The sequence below is a fragment of the Squalius cephalus genome (genome assembly GCF_949319135.1).
Source record: "Squalius cephalus genome assembly, chromosome: 8".
Classification (NCBI taxonomy): Eukaryota; Metazoa; Chordata; class Actinopteri; order Cypriniformes; family Leuciscidae; genus Squalius; species Squalius cephalus.
Genome location: NC_137129.1, coordinates 33,105,592 through 33,121,669, shown reverse-complemented (window position 1 = coordinate 33,121,669; position 16,078 = coordinate 33,105,592). Strand labels below are relative to the sequence as shown.

At 36.3% G+C, this 16,078-nt stretch overlaps 3 protein-coding genes and 1 long non-coding RNA gene across 6 annotated transcripts in view; 2 read left to right on the top strand and 2 right to left on the bottom strand.

Annotated features, from left to right (window-relative positions):
* The window catches only part of LOC307163494 (formyl peptide receptor 2-like), a 322,109-nt gene that overhangs the window by 236,382 nt on the left and 69,649 nt on the right, over window positions 1–16,078 (top strand). The gene's annotated exons all lie outside the window — the stretch shown is intronic.
* LOC307163492 (myelin-associated glycoprotein) lies at window positions 529–6,721 on the bottom strand. Its single transcript, XM_079879539.1, has 9 exons — window positions 6,668–6,721; window positions 6,091–6,438; window positions 5,817–5,977; window positions 5,586–5,733; window positions 4,423–4,692; window positions 3,287–3,380; window positions 2,041–2,059; window positions 1,745–1,822; window positions 529–1,123 (listed from the first exon to the last, which is right to left on the bottom strand). Exons 1-9 carry the CDS (start codon window positions 6,711–6,713, stop codon window positions 1,049–1,051), a joined length of 1,239 nt encoding a protein of 412 aa, XP_079735665.1. The 5' UTR covers window positions 6,714–6,721; the 3' UTR covers window positions 529–1,048.
* On the bottom strand, window positions 6,905–8,830 carry LOC307163501. Its single transcript, XR_013822088.1, has 3 exons — window positions 8,712–8,830; window positions 8,135–8,171; window positions 6,905–6,970 (listed from the first exon to the last, which is right to left on the bottom strand). It is a non-coding gene; the product is annotated as an uncharacterized lncRNA (long non-coding RNA).
* Window positions 8,965–12,609, top strand: LOC307163413 (C3a anaphylatoxin chemotactic receptor-like). Of its 2 annotated transcripts, XM_079879438.1 has the most exons (4): window positions 8,965–9,148; window positions 9,345–9,393; window positions 10,544–11,090; window positions 11,934–12,609. In XM_079879438.1, exons 3-4 carry the CDS (start codon window positions 10,545–10,547, stop codon window positions 12,444–12,446), a joined length of 1,059 nt encoding a protein of 352 aa, XP_079735564.1. In that variant the 5' UTR covers window positions 8,965–9,148; window positions 9,345–9,393; window position 10,544; the 3' UTR covers window positions 12,447–12,609. The 2 variants fall into 2 exon arrangements, with proteins under 2 accessions (XP_079735564.1, XP_079735563.1); XM_079879437.1 differs by lacking the exon at window positions 9,345–9,393 and having other exon boundaries at window positions 8,985–9,148.

The following is a 16,078-nucleotide window of genomic DNA, read 5'->3' as shown; positions in this document are numbered from 1 at the left end:
GTGACTAATGGAATGCAAAGAATGCAGGAGAGAGACAGACAGACGGACAGAGAAAGTGAGAGAGTTAGAGGAAGAGGCAACATTTTCTCATCTATTTACGAGTTCACCTAAAGTTAACACGTCACAAATCTTCAACCCACGAAACAAGCGTACACATTCATGATTTACCAACATGATGGACTTAATATAGTGGTGAAAAATGAAGAAGGAAATGAAAAATAAAAACAACTTTGTGCATCAAAACCACTCCTTTCCTAGTAAAAAAAGGAACTTGTGAAAAAGGAAATGTGTGACAGCTGAATGTAACATTTTTGACCAGCTAAACATGTCTGTCTCTGAGTAACATGCAATATGGTTAAAGGGATAGTTCACCCAAGAATGAAAATTCTGTCATTAATTACTCTCCATAATATGGAAGCCCATTTCTGCCATGGTTGAAAGTTTCTCATAATTATGGCTTAGTATCTCATTACATTGAGAAAGTTTCTCCTGATCTGCCTAGAAATTCTGTTTTTTTTTTTTCTATTTCTATGATATTTCATGAAAATTTTAACATGTAGATGTATACATATTACACTCTATCATTAAGAGTTAGTTAAGAGGCTGTTAAAAATCGGTACGATTAACCATCTCGATTTAACCACCTCCAAGTCTGCATTACACTACTCCAGTATTCAGTGTCACATGATCGTTCAGAAATCATTCTAATATGCTGATCTGGTGCTCAAGAAACATTTCTTATTATTATCAATGTTGAAAACAGTTCTGCTGCTTATTTTTGTGGAAACTGATCATTTTTTCAGGAGTCTTTGATTAGAAAGTTTAAAATATTATAAATAAGTTTAAAATTATAAATGTATTTGCTGTCACTTTTAATTTATTTAACGCATCCTTGTTGAATAAAAGTAGGCTATGGACTTTTGCCATTTTATTGTTAGCAAAAGTAGAGATGCGAAACACAAATAGTGCAGAAAGCCACATGAGACAGGACTCAGACCAGATTAGAATCTGTGTCTCCAACGTGGGCACCTCAGCATTTTGTGTCTAGCTAACTTCTCTCCGACTTGAGCTGATGTTTACTCAAGTTTCTGTTTTCGTAGTCATCTTCAGTTCTGTCCCTCGTCTGCAGTAAAGAGAAATATACAGTATTATGTATATGCATAGTACATTGTGTCATACACTACATATTAACTTTTTAACAATGTATACAGATGAGAAAACTGATGATCGTTACACAAACATTTTAGTCTTTCATACAAATTGGGTGGGCCAAATGATGATATTTTAGTGTCTTCATTATGACAGAACTTCAGAACTGATGATATAGCAATTCTAATGAATTCATGACAAATTTTGCCCCTCTATCTTCACACCTCAAAGCTTTTGCACATGTCAGCAGAGCATCTTGTGATCAGTCTATCAGTGATTATTATGCTTGCACAACTGTTTTCTGAGAAATATAACTATCTATTTCCTGTCTCAGGAAATTGATAACCATTAATCTTTTTGATTTGACTGTTGATTTAATTAGGTCATGGGAAAAATCCCCATAGTGTATCTAAACACAACTTACATGGAATACAACTGCTGTTTTCCAGAAAAATAACAAATGCAACTGTTGCAGCAGGTCTTCAATGCATCTTACAAAGTGTAGGCCTACTTGCATGCCAAGCATATCACGTTCAAATAGAAGAATGTTGTTGTTTTTTGCCTGGTATAATAAAATGAACCTTAAAACACTGACCTGTATTACATTGTAAACAGAGTCACTGGTCCTGTGGAGGGTCGCATACATCATGGATCCTCTCATGCCTTCAAACTCCTAATAGCACGAGAGACAAATGCAATTGCAAGGTCTTTGAAAATGACAAATATCTTAAACCCATGAATTTCTTCCATATCATTATTTTGATAATAAATCTTCCACACCCAGTTTGTGCTCTGCAAATTTACTCGAAAGCAAAGATTGTGCTATGATATAATACTACTCTGTTTATCTGCTCTATACCTTGGGATGATTTATGATGGTGTCAAACTTACTTGAAGTCTTTTTAACAGGCTGAAAAGAGAAGAAATAAAATAATTTGGCAACAGTTTACAATAAGGTTTCTTTTTAGTTACTAACTAACAATGAACAATACAGATAGAGCATGTAGTCAATACTAATTTCAACGTTTACTAATACATTTTAAAAATCCAAAGTTCACATTTGTTAATGCACATGAGCAATCAACAAATAACTAACTAGAAGTTGCTCACTGTTAGTTCATATTAGCTGATGCATTCACTAATCTAGACCTTAAAAGCATTTCCAGTACTTTGCATAGAACTTAAGTAACAATTAAAATTCCAATGATTAGAATAAAAAACAAGTGACAACATTCTTGCAATATTTTTGTGATTCATTTAGGTGTGACTATCATTTAGATGGTTTTAGAATATGAATTTTACATAAAATATATGTATAATAAGAGTTCAATGAAAAATGTTTGCAGCTAAGTCAATAAACCTGGAGACATGCCAAAGGGGTCAAGATGAATGGTTAGCATAGGCTCATTAGCCCCTGGTGGTGGATGCTGTAACTACAACATATTACACAAAATGCATCTTTCTAATGGTGGCCATTTATTTTTAATCTTGTTTAAGTAACATATAATTCAAAATAATTTCTGGCAGGGGGGTAATGCATTAGCAGAGCTACTGCCATGCTACTGGATATATCTTTCCCTAGATATATTATAGACCTTTTTAAACCAGTCAAATCCTAACCTATTGTTTCTCACCTTTCATCCCCATTCATGTCAGAATGTGACCTCTTATGTTTACAGGAAATAAAGGTCTGCCTGTGTAACCGGTCCTATTCAACCCGCTCAGAGCGGGATTCGAATTGGGGTCTCCAACGTAACAAGGACGCTAAAGACAGCAGAGCTAGCGTGTCTCTTGAGGCCAGGGGAGTGAGGTTTACACGCACGACTCTTACTGGCCTACGTCCGTTACACTCACCCCCTAAACCTCACTACCATCCGGGTCAGCGGCACAACATGTAACCGGTCCTATTCGACAAGCTCCGAGCGGTATTCGAACCAGTGTCTCCGGCATGGGAGGAGGGCCACTTGAGGCCAGGGGGAGTGAGGTTTACACGCACAGATCTTACTGGCCTGCGTCCGTACCACCGGGACATTACATATATCAGTGAAGCTGATCTTCTTACACTAAATCATATTTAAAAACAGGCTGAACATCATGTCAAAGTTCTTGCTGTTTGCAATCTTTTTTCAAAACCCACCTTTTGTATTTGACCAAATCCACTGCAGTAATGAGAATTAAGAAAAGCGTCAGAAGTCCACATATAATGTACAGTGCAATGGAGCACTGGCTACCTGAATCAGACAGAAAGAGAGAGAAAAAAAAGGTTTATCTGGTTTTAGGTCACTAAATGAATGAGCTTATTTCCTTGCATACCACAAGAACACCCAAGGAGATACATAACTGAAGTTCACACAAACTTCCACATTGCAGTTACACATGGTCTGAGAATGAACATTCTTAAGGTTAGCAAGTTTACACATCAACGAATTGCCCACTGATAATCATACAAATGTATTTTGATGTGGTTTGGTTGTAGTTTCTAATTTAATTGCTTGTTTACACCCAGATCTAACCGTGTGTCCAGTTATCCCCCCCAATGCAGCCACATCAACACTGCCATCCAAAGAATTTGTCATGAATCACATTCATCATTAGTGAAGCATAGATGAAATCACTGTACTAAAGTGATTATGGGTCAATGACACATAAAGATGTCCAAGATGATGAAAAGAAACCATACAGCAAACTCCTAGACATGTAAACAAGCAAAACAAGTAAACAAGTTTTGATTTAAGCGAGTATTTCCGTTGCCCCTTAAATTGAATACACATTGAAATCATATTTTGTCCTGTTTTACTTACTAGAATTCTCCAATGCTCGTTAAGATTTGACATGTTATGTCTTGTGTTTGATATTGAGTCAATTATTCCTGCAACAGCGCTTGATTGCTAATAAAAAGAATCTAATTAAATATAAGCTATATTATTTAGCAACATTTTGTAAATAGCCTATATATCGCTACAAAAAAGAAGACATAATATGCAGTGCAATCTGTTCAGGGATTCAAATAAATTGTGAATGATTGATTAAATGAACCAACCAAATGAATCAAATCACTAAAATGAATCGGACCTACCGATGCTTCGCGTAAGAAAGAGAATTGATATTTTAGCGTGCATACTTGTTTATTACCTCAGGTCGTTCAGTTTTATCATGTTACACTGATATTCCTTGAAAAAAGTAGCTCGTTTGCTAGCAAAAACCCAAGGTTCTGAAAAGAAATGGTAAAGTTAACTAACTTAGTAAAGGTTCTGCTAAAAGCAAGATATTTACTGTTTATGCCCACAGCGACAGCCCTCGATTGGTCGGTCCCGTGAATGTTGTAGACCTTGCAGACATACAGACCCTGAACATCACTTCTGGCTATTATTGTTAGAGTCTGTCCTAGATTCTGCAACACTAGCTTCCCGGATCCACTGTCTTTGTACCACTCATAGCGTCTGACTGCAGGGTTGGCATCGCTGTGACAGCTCAGGATCACCACACTGCCTTCAGACACTGGACCAGATGGACTCACAAGGGCTATGGTGTTTTTGGGAGCATCTGAAAGAGAAGATTGACCTGTGTCCTTTATTGTACATAATACTTGCTTAGACAAGTCTGAGACCACATAAAAAAAAATGAGATACAAAATATAATTTTAAATTAACAGAATGTCTTGAATAATAAAAAAACACTATGATGTTAATTGAATAATAATTAACATTCTGTACTATTTCTAGGTCACCAACCGGATAAGTAAATTTTACAGCAATGTACTGAATGGCCCTGTGCCAAATGGCACACTTCATGTGCACTTACGGTCTTGTGGACTTAACGTCTATGCGCGAGCCTTTCAAAGCACAGTCGTTTGGTCATGAGTGTGGAAAGACGTTCTCTTTGCAGCTGACATCTTCGATACACGGTTTTTCTTACAGTACGGGCATACTATTCTGGTGATGAAATTGGCATCATGCCAATGTACGTTGACCCACGCGTCGGCTACACTTAAAAACCGGACTAGGCTACTACCCTATCCACCTTATTTTTCAAAACGGAAGTAAGGTGTTTTCTGTGAATGCGCGAGACTTTCAATTTCTGAGCCGCTATAGGGTAATAAGGAAAAGAATATATCAAAGTACAGTTAACTGTAAAAATGTTTGCGCTACAAACCAGTGTGTTTAATTGAGACACTAGCCTACATTAAAATAATATGATAAGAAATACCAGGCAGTTTGCAATATCAAGCAGCATACGGAGCTCTTTTGTACAGCAAAAAATAACTGGTAGCCTAGCGAATGACACCGGAAGCAAGACACATTAAAATTACAAATGGCCGCAAAATAAGGTAGATACTTTGGGATTTAGGGTTCCATTTGGGATAGGGCCAATATAATACATAAAAATAATTGCTTTTATGCTTTATGATGGCTTTCCTTTCTCTCTGTTTAACATACAAAGCACTCTGAGGAGAACGCTGGTCTCAACTGGTCTTTTGGCGCCCTGTGAGTACAAAAGAGTGCAGGAGACTTTAAGGTGGTCATTTAGAGGCGTAGCATTGAACATCTGAGAGGAGACCATCATTGTCTGTCCAAATTCATCCTCCTTAAGAAAGAAAAAAAGTTTAAAGCATCAGGACTCAGATCTGTATTTACAATCATCATGATATGCCTGACATTACATTTCACCTGCAGGGCTGGTGTGAGCTGCTCTCCTAGTTGCGGCTTCCACTGCATCAGAGGTTGTATTGAGGGACATGAGATCACAGTGGAACAGGTCAATGTCAAATTGGTGCCCTCTAGAACTTCCAGCACCTGAACATGTGGGCTCAGGATAGGCGGTGGAACGTCTTGGAATTAAGAAGAGAGTTAAGACATTAACTGTGTTCACCCACCCCATAATGCCCCAACCCACTCCCTCCCAAAAAAGGCATTTATCTTTTAATAAAATAAGGATTCCAACCTTTATGTACTGTGACGTTCACTCCTTGCTTAAAAGTATACATGAGAGGTTCAGGACCCTGAAGTCTGAAGAAATACATGTCACTGAATCCAGCAGGAAAGTTGTGAAACACTGTAGTGCAATTTTTGTTTAAGATGTTGCCAATCACATTTCCTTTTAGAAACAAGTCCGAACTGAGCACGCTTGCTCCTTCTGTGGTTGTTTTTCTCCATAATGCCTCTACAGAGTTGTTTAGGGACTTTTTGAATGAGTCAGGGATCTCAAACTGACATGGAATTTGAACACAGAAGCCAGTTATCGCATCTATATTCTGAGGCATCTTAATTTCCCATGTGTTGCTTTCAGCACCTTCATACATAAACACACAGGACATGTTCTACATTAGTTAGTACATTAGTATGCCAAAGCACTGAGCTGCTTAACTTTACAACACAATAGAAGTGCGAGTTAAACTGTCACCCATTCTTTTAAATAGCACCATTTCGACATAAACACTCATTCAGTATTTGCTCATTAATCTAAAACTATCTTGGCTTATATTTCAAACCCAACAGATCAACAACACCAAGTCTCTCACCTCTCAATATCCAGATTATGATAACCAAGATTTTAGGTCCACTCATGCTGCTGAAATCTGGAAAAACATAACGAGCTTTGTTCCTTTTTTGTCTTAGACCAACATTGGTACATGCATAGATTTGTAAAGGAACACTTAACACCTTAAATTACTAGATTAAAACTGATTATTACTGATTTTTACTTTATTTCTACTGATTTTATGTTTTGAAATCAGAAATAATCAGAAAATTTTACCTGATGCAGAACTGTCAGACAGTCACTCAGCAACGTAATGAATTACTGGAAACTGGAACTGGAAACACTAGAGTTTCATCATTAGTTTTATATAAAAAAAATTTATTATTACAAAAAAATTGTGAAACAGGAAAACATTTGTTCTTCCTTTTTTTGGGGTCAAATATGTTTAAAAGGAATTTTATGTAAAATATACAGTTGTGTGATTTGAAATATGGCGCGTATATTTAATAATCTTACCTGTATATTATCTTAAAGCTTCCATTAAGACAAAAATAGTCCACTTTACAAATCAATCAGGCTAAAAACAAGACAACAACATTCACCACAGGGCGAATAGGGAAATACATAATCACCATACTTGCCCAGTATTAATTACAGTACATTTATATAATCATTTTGTATAATTTTTCAGAAATGTTATGTTTAAATATGCAAAAGTAAGTATGTGCTAATTGTCATACAAACAAAAATATTAACATTAGATAAAGCCAGTTAAAGTTTCATTTTGTTAAAGTTGAAGTTTTTACAGAGGGGATTCTGGATATCTCTTTTTAATCACTCCATAAAAAGAAAATACTGTTGACAGTCAGAAAAGACATTTTAGGAATAAACTTAAGTTTGAATGAGACAAACCCCTCTGTACAAACCTTCAGAATACTTTAAATTTAGCGAATGAAATCAACATTGATAATTCATATGGGATATATACACTTTCCTTCTTGAACATGTTGCTGTTTTTTTATTTTATTTCCACAAATGTGATTTTCTATTGTGTTGAAATGTTTTCACACCTAGACATTTACCTTAAGCTCTGAAGATGTCAATTTTGCAAACTAACCCTCAAGCTATACTGTAATAAAACAACAGTTGATAAGATTGCCTTTCAAGGCATCATAGCTTACTTTGACATTTTGGTAATTTAAGCTATTATTTTCTTTACAGTTCACATGACATTTAATCAATTCATTTTGACCTTAAACCACCATCTATCTATTATCGCCCACATTATTATGATAGGTCAAACCACAGATTCAGAATTTTCATCTGTAATACTAACTCTCAGCAGTAAGTGGCAGCACAGTTCAACATTAAGATATTGATGCTCCTTCACACATTCACACAACTACTCACATCTAGTTTCCGTTAAGAAGAAACCACTTTCACCTATAAACAGTCACTTAAATGGATAGTTCACACAAAAATGAAAATGCTGTTATCATTTACTCACCCTCAAGTTGTTTTAAACCTGTATGAGTTTCTTTGTCCTGTTGAGAAAAGAAGATATTTTGAAGAATGTTGGTAACCAAACAGTTGTCAATGGTCCTCATTGACATCCATTTGTACTATGGAAGTCAATGGGGACCAGAAAACGTTTGGTTACCAACATTCTTCAAAATATCTTCTTTTGTTTTCAGCAGAACAAAGAAACTCATACAGGTTTAGAACAAATTGAGGATGTGTAAATGATGACATAAGTTTCATTTTTGGATGAACTATCCCTTTAAAAATAACAACAACAACCTTTTTTTTCAATGACCTGATGACTAGTGGTTCTAACGCCACAACAATCAACTTAATTTTTTAAATATAAACAGAAACAGCATTCAACCCATTTTCCTTTCCTGATATGTGGTTGGAAACAAAAGTCATGGGAATTCATATCAGGATAGGCAAAGACACACAATAAAACAAGCAACACTGACAAAGAGAATATGGAAATTATTCACATATGCAAACATTGGTGCTAGGGAAACCACAATATCTTGATACCGTTAAATAGATAGCATAACATTGTACACACTTACAATAACTGTCGTTGATGTTAGTAGTAGTGGTGGTAGTGGCGTAGTACTGGTGTTATTAATTCACTACTTTCAAAATTCAGATGTTATGATGTTCAGCCATGTGTCTATCTACAATGTGTGCTTTATAGACATTATATCATATGCTCTAACTCTCCCAGAGGTAAAACCGAGTAAACACACACACATATATTTAGGTTTCAATATTTGTTCGTGTGAATGTCTCCTCCCTCTTCCTGCTTATCTCATCTAGAGAAAACGAAAAAGGGGAGAAAAGGTTTTAGAGAGATGGAGAGCAGCTGGAACGGATGTCAATGAACCCTTCACTTATTTATTTGCCTGCACACTGAGCATAACATCAAAACGCTTCCTGCTAGACACATTCACAAATTACTACAGTGGTGTTTCCTCAAAGACTGATTCATTGAGACTGTCTACAGGTAAGAACAATTCATAATCAAGTTGTTTGTAAGTCTTTATAATTTTATTTTCAGGTTGTGTGTTAATTTTATTGCATTTTTGTAATTAATAATCATATATACATTAAATGCAATTTTGAATGAGAATTTTAACATGGTTCATTCACGTTTTTTTTAATTCATATATTCTACTGGTTTTTGTTTTGAAACATAAAAGGAGAAACACAACTAACTCTGGCACAAGACAACAGGCTATTTTTCAAGAAGTACGTTTTTCAGTTTGAGTAAATGCTGACTGTAATGGGGATAATGCAATAAGATGTTGTGACCTCTCATGATTCAGCAGAGCAACACAAAATATATAACACCGGTTTTATGTGCTGAAACCTCTTAGTTGCCAGACAACTCATATTTATCTTACTATATGGTGCAGCTCAGAATACGAGCATGATATTACACTTTGAACAGACTTATGATAAATTGCTCACTAAATGGCATGTGTACCCGAAAGTGTCTTCTCTCATGCATGTTTGCTAACACATCAAGATTGCAAGTTTTATTAAATGTTAACTGAGATGCTCTGGGTGGAGGATCAGGGGGACATGTAAGAATCTATGCTATTTAAAACACTGATTTCAATTCCGCTTCTGTATTTTGTTAAAGGGTGAAAGGTTCAGAGTTTTGAACCCCCCCCCCCCTCCACTTTTTTTTCCAGACAGATATTTTAAAACAGACTCTGAGTAAGAGCTGGGTGGCTTCTGTCATGTGAACAAACTTTTATGGGTAGTTTAAGCTATATTTAAATTATCTATAAACATTTCAAATATATTTTAATATATTTTAATAACCACCCCATATATACACAAAGAAAATGTCTTGGGTAAATAAGAGAAAACACTTGTAGATGCTCTTGTACCCATATTTACTTATAATTATTTGAATACTTTACACATTATTTGAATACTTTACACATTACATGACTTCTTTTTTTTTTCAGTATTTTATCCAACTTGAGAAGTAGATTATGGAATAATTTGCAAGATTATGCATATTTCAAACACTTTTATCCAAAGCAACTTAAAGTGCATTCCTAACTAACAAATTTATGTTGTAAAACATTGTGGGAACAGTGATTTGCTGGATGTTAAAATGTCCAGTTAGAATGTTACGTAAAAGGTCACAATAATGCTAGTACATGTTCAAAATTAGTTCAAATAATACAAAAGGAAGTTCTGAAAAATGTTGTTCTCTGAACATTTTCTCTAAACATTATAAGAACTTCATCAAGTGAAAACATCATAAAGACGTTCTAAGAGCGTCTTCTCTCATTATAATGAGAATGCATATCAAATATTAATAATGTTATAAGAATGTTAATGTTTTTTATGTTATTTTAAACTTTTATTTGTCTCACAGAATGACCTTCAATACAACTCTTTTTATGCACGTCTCCCAACCGGATGTCTTTAAGAAAACTAAAGTGGACATTGATGCCATTATGGATAATATTACCATTGTCCTCTACACCATTACCATTATCTTTGGCATAACCGGGAACTCTATGGTGATCTGGGTGGCTGGTATCAGTCTGAAGCCCAACGTCACTAACGTTTGGTTGGTCAATCTGGCAGTAGCTGACCTGATCTTCTGTCTGACACGAGTCACTTCGCTCCTCAAAAACCTTTTCTATGACCACTGGCCTTTTGGGGTCTTTCTCTGCAAGTTCAATGGTTTCTTCAAGTACGCCAACATGTTCTGCAGTGTTTTCCTTCTGGCTGTCATCAGTGTGGATCGAGCGCTCTGCGTCTGGTGCCCAGTTGTTACTAGAAAACGACGGACGTTATGTGCAGCTCGTGTGGTCAGTGTGGGAGTCTGGATTGTGGCGGGGATCTTTAGTTCACCGTATTTTGTGTACCGGCAGGTCTACCTTAATGATAACAACTTGACCAAGTGCTCACTGGAGGTCAGCACAACTTTGCAATTCTGTCTGAATTTCGAAATTGTTTCCAATTCACAAAAACTAAACTGCATATCTTGAATAAAAAATAAATCACTTTCTAAGCAGACAAAACAGGTACAAATATTATATGGCTAATATCAGAAATAATTCACCCAATTAAGTTCTGTCATGATTTACTCACTCACAAGTCATTCCTGGACCGCTTGACTTTATGTATACATTTTATTTTATTATAATGACTTTATTTCTCAACTGAACACTTTGGATTAGCGATGCACGATATATCGGCCGCCATATCGGTATTAGCCAATATATCTTTATTTTTAATGTTAACGTTAAAAAAATGTTTTACGATATATTAAAGACGATAAATAATAGATCATTTCCTTCAGTTGAGACACTTCAGATGCTCACTGTTCGCCATGGTTTTGAATTGCTTGAAATATAATTGGAATCACTTCAAAAAAGGAAACCACTGTTAAGTGCAACATGTGCAAGTCTGTCATATATAGGCTACATAAAATTATAATGAGAACATCATTATAATTGTGTGCTTGGGACATGGATTTTAATGGTGAGACTTCTGTTTTTGTAATCAGGCTCTCAAAAATGATATAAAAACTTGGATTTAGGTGTATCGGCCAATATATCGGTTATCAGCTTTCAAATATAAAGAATTATCGGTTATCGGTATCAGACAAAATTTTCATATCAGTGCATCACTACTTTGAGTAATTATTTATTTATTTATTTTTTGTGAACTATCCCTTAAAATATATACCTTTTAGTACCCTAGTTAATGTGGATTAATTTATCAATATTCTGAAATCTGATTTATTTGTGCAGGTGAAAGAAGCGTCAAAGGGTGACAATACAGCAAAGAATGCCTTGTACAGCATTCGCTTCTTATGTGGATTCCTGTTGCCCTTCCTGGTCATCCTGTGCTGCTACATTCTAGCTGGCATTGGGATACGCAGAACACGGCTCTCTGGCAAGTCAAGGCCTCTCCGGATTCTCGCTGCACTGGTCTGTGCCTTTTTCGTATGCTGGGGACCCTACCACTGCCTTCTGCTCGCCAAGATGGTGGACAAGAAGAGCTTTGCAGTCAAAGTGGGTCTGCCCATTGCTAAGGGCTTCGCGTATTTCAACAGCTGCGTGAACCCCCTGCTGTACTTCTGCATGGGACTAAATATTAGGCAAAGCTTCAGACAAAGCATATCAGGTATTTATCGCAGAGCATTTATGGAAGAAGGCCAAACTGTGCAATCCCAGGAAGGCACTGCCGAAGAAAGCTGTAATTCCATTCCAAAGACTTCAAGGTTCGTTCGAGATAGACCTAGGGGCATGACTAAAGTTTAAAAGAGTTTTATTGTAATGTAACTTTTGTTTTTGTACATGATAAACTGTTTATATTCAGAAAGTCTGTTTCTGTGACCTCTCTAGCGTTAACATGCAAGCCACTGTTTAGCAGCTAATATATTTCCTCGCTCTAAAGCCAATAAACTGTAATAGGTTTCCTGAGAAAATCTCTTGATTTATTGTTTAGTGTTATTCACTTCTGCCTTATGTGTATTAGAGTGCAAGAAACATAGACTTTTGTTCTTCTTTTCTGACCAAGACATCCTACAGTACTTACTTCACTGAATGAAATTTGATCATTCTATTTAAATGCAGCAAAAACGCATTATCTTTTTGATATTCAAACCAACACACAAATTAAGTGCTTCGCTTCACCTGTTGTGTTAAAGGGATAGTTCACCCAAAAATGAAAATTCTGTCATCATTTACTCACCCTCAAGTTGTTTCAAACCTGTAAGAATTTCTTTTTTCTGCTGAACACAAAAAAAAGATATTTTGAAAAATGTCTGTAACCAAACAGTTGATGGACCCCATTGACTTCCATAGTAGGAAAAAAAATAATATGGAAGTCAATGGGGTCCATCAACTGTTTGGTTACAGACATTTTTCAAAATATCTTCTTTTGTGTTCAGCAGAAAAAATAAATTCTTACAGGTTTGAAACAACTTGAGGGTGAGTAAATGATGACAGAATTTTCATTTTTGGGTGAACTATCCCTTTAATAAGTAGCTTGCACTAGCCACATATTGTAATGAAGCAAATGCTCCGAAAACGTAGGCAGCTGACTTGTTGTCTCGTTGCCCTATTACGCAATGACTTTGCAGGCAGCATTTGCACACAAAGGTTCTTCAACGAAAAACTAAACTGATTTCAGACAGACTTCTGAGGCAGTGTTACGGTTTAATGATCTACAGCAAAATAGAGCGAGCTTTGGTGAAAACTAAGTGAATATTTAATGACTACAATCGGTCTTTGTCAGACACGTGGGTTTGTTGTGTGTGACGTCACCGCGGCGCCATTTTTGCGGTATCGCTACTGACTGTGAGCATTGAAGAGATTACAAGAGTAGAGATAACAAGCAAATAACTCACAAAACAAGCACAAGAAAACTGAGAAAACTCCGTACCGCAATAAACTCGATAAAGATGCCAGGTACCGTTATTTGGAGAAATTGTCCTCCATTCAGAACATAGTCAGTCAAGTCAAGTCATCTTCATTTATATAGCGCTTTTAACAATGTAGATTGTTTCAAAGCAGCTTTACAGAGATAAACGTATAATTTATGGTAACAGAGATTGTTTTGGCTTTATAGCGGTTCTTTAGGAAAGTTATTTTCCAGCTAAGGTTAGTTATGATTGATTCGCTTCCGTCGCAACAATCATTTGTTATTAAATTAGGGGCCGCTAAGACGACACCATTCTCTCTACACAAACTTAAAACGCGAACCTGTGAGAAATGCTGATGGCGTTCACATGCGCATTAAGAATTGGTTCTATAGTTATGTGCGTTTGAATATATGTACGCAGGTTTGTAATTCCCTACAAACCAAGCCTAAACAAAGTACTGGTGTTTCCTTATAATTTTTGATACAGAATTTTATTTGATTTGATCAATTCGGGGTAGATACGCGAATTGAGTTTCCCGACAACGCTTTATCTGTAGAGTGGTAAAGGGATCCTCCATAGGGAGAGACTAGTTGGCACTTCAGCACTGCGTTGTCATCGTGTCCAGGCGAAGGTCCTTCATCAGATCTGGATACGGCCTGGATCCGGCAGGCTGCGGGAAAACCTTGGGATAAACAAAGACACTAAAATTAGCGTAGATGCCATTCTTCTTATGATGTAACGAGTACATCAGGATTTATGGGAAGTGTTCCCGGTTCCAGCTGACCTAATCTATGCAGCCTAACATTGAATTATAGAAGTCTATAATGTATTATGTGAAAGCTAGGTCAAAGAGTTGTGTTTTTAGTCTAGCTTTGAACTGACAGAGTGTGTCTGCTTCCCGGATAATGGTAGGAAGGCTGTTCCAAAGTTTTGGTGCTAAATAGGAGAAGGATCTACCGCCAGCAGTTGATTTTGATATGCTAGGTATTATCAACTGGCCGGAATTTTGAGATCGCAATAGACGTGAAGGACTATAATGCGTTAAGAGCTCACTCAAGTACTGCGGAGCTAAACCATTTAGTGCTTTGTAAGTGATCAGCAATATTTTAAAATTGATGCGATGTTTAATAGGGAGCCAGTGCAGTTTTGACAGAACCGGGCTAATATGGTCATACTTCCTGGTTCTGGTAAGAACTCGAGCTGCTGCGTTTTGAACTAGCTGTAATTTGTTTATTAAGCGTGCAGGGCAACCACCCAGTAGAGCATTACAATAATCTAGCCTTGATGTCATGAACGCATGAACTAATTGTTCCGCATTTGTCAATGAGAGCATATGATGTAATTTAGATATATTTTTAAGATGGAAAAATGCAGTTTTACAGATACTGGACACGTGACTTTCAAATGAAAGATTTCAAATGAAAGATTAGAACATAGATCCATATGAGCTGCTTTCTCCATCCTCATACTTGGACATTGTCAACTGTCTTGTTTATGGTAAGCGCATATACCAGTAAACAGTTTAAAAATGATAAATCTCTTGAAGGCCACGGACATTTCACCAACGACTGGGTACAGAATTTATTTACATTCCGACCGAAGGACTGCGACGACAACACAGTATAACTGTAATGATGATGATGGTAATGGTCATGTTAAGGATGGTTTGTTTAGTTTGAACATGTTGCGAGTAGGAATCATTTTGAATGATCCAATACTACCCTCTTTTCGTGCATTTTTTTTCTGTATTGTATCTATTACACAAACCAATGCCTAAGACAATAAAACAGAAACATTGTTCCAATACAAAGTCATCATCATGAAATAAACTGTCTGACATGTAACGGAAGAAAATCAATGTATTGATTAATATAGATGGGCACAGTGGGAGTACAAAGTTGCATAGATTGAAATTGAGTTTAACTTTGTACATCAGACACATTTCTACACCAATGTTTTTCAACCCTTTTCTTTCTCTATGTCTTTCAAAAATGACAGTTCACACCAAAAAATGTAGTAAGGCCATAAAGGTTCCCAGGTTTGGCAGATCTGTGAAGTATTTTACTTTATCATCATTGTCTCCCAAAAAAACATCAGAAATCTTGTGCTCATCAAGTTCACTTTGCAGCTGTCTGTTTTCTTTATCACTTAAAAAAAATAAAGAATGAAAAACACAAATCTCCATCAACAGATTACCCCAGCATCGATACCTTACAAATGACGGCTACACCCATAATGCACTTCGTGTATCACAAATGTGACGTCACCTGACAAAGACCGATAGTGATTTCTCGCTAGAAATGACATCATAAGTGGAAAACATTGATCAAAAATGTACATTTACACACAAACTGATGACCAACTGCAACTTTCAGAAGCCATCTTTATTTTTCTAGCTCAACTGTCACAGAATAGAAAGGATTGTGGGATATCAAAAACAGCGAAGGATACATCTATGCTGCCTTCAAAAATCCATCAGATGAAGGTATCTCAGGAGACAGCAAGTGAAACTAGCATTGCATTCAG